This window comes from Macaca fascicularis, chromosome 18, assembly GCF_037993035.2.
Source record: "Macaca fascicularis isolate 582-1 chromosome 18, T2T-MFA8v1.1".
NCBI lineage: Eukaryota > Metazoa > Chordata > Mammalia > Primates > Cercopithecidae > Macaca > Macaca fascicularis.
Window position 1 is genome coordinate 75,693,223 of NC_088392.1, and position 4,932 is coordinate 75,698,154.

At 47.3% G+C, this 4,932-nt stretch overlaps 1 protein-coding gene across 1 annotated transcript; it reads left to right on the forward strand.

The window, feature by feature from the left end:
- The first annotated feature begins 362 nt into the window (after positions 1-362).
- Positions 363-2,224, forward strand: LRRC30 (leucine rich repeat containing 30). Its single transcript, XM_045377987.3, has one exon. It carries the CDS (start codon positions 630-632, stop codon positions 1,533-1,535), a length of 906 nt encoding a protein of 301 aa, XP_045233922.1. The 5' UTR covers positions 363-629; the 3' UTR covers positions 1,536-2,224.
- Positions 2,225-4,932: the final 2,708 nt, after the last annotated feature.

Consider the following 4,932-nt stretch of genomic DNA (forward strand, 5'->3'; position numbering starts at 1 on the left):
TTGGAACGGGGACCTACGAGATCATCTGCAGATTCTTAGCTTTGGAGACATAACTGTCGCTAGCACGGAGCCCAGGTTCACTGTGAAGTTGTCTGGCTGAGCTCCCGCAATCCTGCCACCAGCCGGTGCTCGTGTGACCTGCTCTGTTTTTCCACTTTACTTCTTTTTAGACATGGGCTTGTTAATCACCCTCCTCAATTGTGACACCCAAGAAAAGCTGAGAGAGTAAAGTTATATGCAGCCTTCCTGTGACCTGTTTGCATGTACCCGGTCAATAAAACTCAGGCAGAGTGACAGTGACAGCTGCCTTGTGGCATTCAGAGGGAATCGAGCAGTTTAGCAGCCTCCTGGACAAGTATATCATTACAGCCCAGCTGCTCGGAGAAAAAACACCTAAACGCTGGGGGACAGGCACAGCTCCTGCAGCCGCCCAGGGACCTGTCTCGGATACCTGCTAGGTCTGATCAAGACTCTACGGGCAGCTTTCTCCACGCTAGGACCGCCTAGTCCCAAGTTGGTTCTCACCCGGACTCAGGCTCCCTGCCTGCAGCAGCCTGGCTTTTAGCAGCTGAGAGGACACAGTCCCTGCTGGGAGGTGGCAGAGGAGAGTGAATAGAAGGGAAGGTACGATGGGGGCCAGGCAGTCAAGGGCCAGCTCCAAGGATAAGGGCCCCAAGAGGATACTGTTCACGGGGAGGAGACAGAAGTTTTCCCCGTGGGACGATGCCCTGCTCCCGGGAAGGGACCCGCGGTCTCTGCTGAAGCGAGGCATGCACCACGTCAGCTTCAGCCTGGTCACCAGAGGAATGACAGACATCCCCGACTTTCTGTGGGGCTTGTCCGAGGTCCAGAAACTCAATCTGTCTCACAACCAGCTCCGAGTTCTCCCTCCCGAGGTGGGGAAACTGACCCGGATCGTGGTCCTGAACTTGTGCGGGAACCGCCTGAAGAGCCTGCCCAGAGAAGTGAGCCTCCTGCAAGGCCTCAGGGTCCTGTTTGTCAACATGAACTGCCTGACCGAGGTGCCGGCCGAACTGAGCTTGTGCCGAAAGCTGGAGGTCCTGAGCTTGTCGCACAACTGCCTGTCCCAGCTCCCTGCGTGCTTCGCTGACCTCTCCAGACTGAGGAAGCTGAACCTCAGCAACAACCTCTTCGCGCACATCCCCATGTGTGTGTTCTCCCTGAAGGAACTGATTTTCTTGCACGTGGGCTCGAATCGCCTGGAAAACATCGCTGAGAGCATCCAGCACCTGACCAGCCTTCAGATCTTCATCGCAGAGGCCAACAATATCCACTCCTTCCCGAGGTCGCTTTGCCTGGTCACCAGCCTGGAGCTGCTGAACCTCAACAACAACGACATCCAGACCCTCCCGAGCGAACTCCACCTGCTGTGTAGACTGGTGAGGATCGCCTGGAATCCCATGGACAAAGGGCTCCACATTTCCCACAACCCTTTATCCAAGCCTCTGCCAGAGCTGGTGGAGGGGGGCCTGGAGATGCTCTTCGGCTACCTGAAGGACAAAAAACACACATGACGTGGGTCCTGGAGGCCTGGATGGGAGGCAGCTCACCTGGACTCGGTCAGCCGGGGTACTTCTCTCATCTCAGCTTTCTACTCTCACCCTTAGTGTCTGGCAATGCTTTTGTTAATATTTGCTAAGTCGCTGTTGAACATCCATGTTAAGGAGGTGTTTGCTTTTAACTCTGTATGTTCTTAATAACCTCTGGATTATCATGTTCATCTCATCCTAAACATAAGTTGAAAGGGGGTTGGTTTTCCCCAAAGAGAACAGTTCTGATTCTTCTGAGGAGCAGTGAGATTCAGCCCTTGGGAGAGTGGACACCTAACAGGTCTGAATTCCATGTAATTCAAAAGGCAAATATTTGCTAAGTACTGTGTGCCAAGTACAGTATGAGGTGCTGAAACCTGGTTTCAGATAGTTTCTACCCTTGAATCAGCAACCTGTGGCCAGGTGGCAACGGCAAGACACATTCCTCCATCAGCCTCCATGAAGCATCACTTGGGACCAAAAGGCAAACCACAGTGGGCTCTGTCCCCAGTGACCAAAACAGGCAGAGCTTTCTCCTTGAGTTCTGGGGGACAATCATAGGAATTTTTCTTTCATGCGGCTGTAGAGGAATAACCAAGCCACTCATGCTTATGTCTGGTGGTGAGTAATGGGTAGAAGGATGGCTTTCAGATAATAAATATGAACTGATTTAATGTGTATTTCAACCTTCCTTCCCAGTCATCTTCCACTCATTGTCATGTCCTTGAACTTCTTTGCTAGACACTAGACAATCATCAGATGATCCCATTCTAATTTCACTTCTCCATGACTACATCTGCCCTCTCAGAGATAAACTACTAAATGGGATAACTTGGCCAACAATGACCAAAAGGCAGCAAAGAGGGGGAAAGACATAGACAAGTCATGCAAAAAAGTAATTACCCTTTTACAATTTAGAGGAGGGTAATATTGACTTTCCCATGTTAACATTTTAAAAAAGTGAGTTTAATGACATTTAAAAGCTCCTTGGAAAAAAGGCTCTATAAAAACATGAAGCTTGTTTTTTATTTTAAGAGTACACAGCTGTTAGTGAAATACAGACACCAGGGCAAGCAGTGACAGAGTTCCGGCACCAAAGGTCACCGGACCTTACTGCTATGGCAGCAGCCAAGAGCCACACGTTAATATTGATTTAGAACTAAAGAATCAGAATGAAAATATGACACTGAAGAAAATCAAGTACCTTCAGGTCTATGAAGAGCCAATTGTTCTGATTTCTTGGCACATTTGTCTACAAAGTTATAGCAAACTATACCAAGACTTAGCATTTGGGGTTGCTGCCAAGACTTGTATAACTTCTCAGTATTCTTAGTTTCATTCAATGTAACTTATATTTATTAGCACCTTTTCCAGTCTGGACACTGGGCGGGAAACCTGGGAAGAACAACACCTGCTCCTCCTACCACGGAGCTCCCAGGTTGGAGGAGGAGACAGACCCACATGGTTTCTATGATGTGCAGCAAGATGTGATCCCTGCTCAAGAAAGATACAAAAAATGGGCTGCGGCAAGAATAACACACTGTAGGGCGTAGACTAGACTGAGCTCCAAAGTCTCAGTAACCAGAGAACAGTAAGCAAAGAGCACAGCTGGGATAAATCAGTTAACCCCTTCATTCCCTGCAGCCATCAAACCCTAATTCCTCCCCACCTCTGCACTTGCCTGATTTGGAAAGAACAGCAAAGCGTTGAGGCAGTAGCCAGCTCACTCTCAGGTTCTGAGCTTAGGCAATTTTACTGTGAAAAATACTTGCTTTTTCTAAAAGCTGTTCAAAGGGGATCCGTATAGCTTATTCATAGAGCAAGTGATTTTTCCCAACAGACCCCAATTCAATTTTCCCACCCATAAAAGAAGGAAGCCAATTTCTGCTGTTATCACCAGATACCATAGTTCCATTAGCACATTTGTGCATGAGGTCTTCTGTTGAACTATTGCACACAGACCTTACCAGTGTCACTTGGAGGCAGCTAAGGAAGTCTCCTCCGAATTCCCCCTCCAGCAGCAACTGGGGACCTGCCTATCACTGCCAGGCACACCCGGGCACACTCCAGAATCCTCCCCCACGTTGGCTTGTTGCAGCCAAGACTATTTAAAGACATCAGTGGAATTCTCACTTGACCTCCTGACTCAATGGGGAATGGTAGGGCCAGGCTTCCTCCGCAGAACCCAGTAGGTCACTTACTGCAGCCGTGGCTGAAGCACACGCAGCTGTCAGACAAACACCGGCGAGTGCCAGGATCACGTCCATGAGTGTCTGCTGCTGAAGAACCACTTGGGCTCACGCTGAATTTCCATGACCTTGCTGTGGGCAGAGACACAGGCGAGGACAGCAGCACCACACTTGTCCTGCTGAGCAATCGTTTTATTTCCTCTCCTTGCCTTTTCAGTCACTTGATCCCACAGTAACTCTACTCCAGGGAAAGAATGTGACCATATTTTGAAGGTGACCCAAGAGCTCATTATACTTTTTATAAGAAAAAAATGATATCAATTTGGTTGTCAGCTTCCATTGGTGTCTTTCAAAAGTATAGTAGCAAGGTTTTCTTTGTTAACACTCAGCATTGAGGAAATCATAAAAGCGTAGTAGTTGCCCGATGTGCTTTAGATATTGATTCTTTGTGAATACTCCTTTTTATTGATAAAGGGAAGTGCTGAGCACAAACCTGGTTAATGTGCTTAGTTATTCAAAATGCGAACGTGGAAGGAATTTGATGGAACCTTCAATGTCTTTGCTGTCAAGTCCTATAGTTTGCTGGCTGATTGTGAAATGCTTCTTCCTTATCTTTTGTATTTTGAATACTGCCACATTCAAGTAACTCCAGGTATTTCTAAAGCTTCTGAAATCAAAGCACTGAGGTGACTGGATTGGCTGCAGAGTATATTTAGCCAAAGAATACGAGCTAATTGGGTACTTGATGTGGGGAGCTGGCTGCTCCCATTCTTGATGATGTTGTGGTTTTCATGTCACTTGGCTCTCAGCACGGAGGGATCTCAGTGTGTGTTTAGAAGCACCTTTCAGAGCAGTTGCAAGCTTACAAGCATACAATTAAGAAGAAATCCTGTGTTCACAGGAAAGGAAGACGACTGTGAAAAGACACATCTGTTCAAGGAATAATATTGCTAAATGCATAATACTGCAGGCGCATTAGAAAGAAAAATGTAGTCATTACTTAGCTTGTTGACTTAATAAATGGTTAACAGAGAAATGCACTCCATTCTTGGGCTTCAGTTAATAGACTGCCTTTCCGGAGTAAGGAAAGACACAGCGACTACACGACTGCACCTGGATTTCACAATAAAGTCATGCTTGTGCTGGAAAGAGATAAGAGAGGCAATGCTGTCACTATTTGTACAGATTCATTA

What these genes read in the sequence shown, in the direction of transcription:
- LRRC30 (XM_045377987.3), top strand. Translation starts at nt 630, where the DNA reads ATGGGGGCCAGGCAGTCAAGGGCCAGCTCCAAGGATAAGGGCCCCAAG.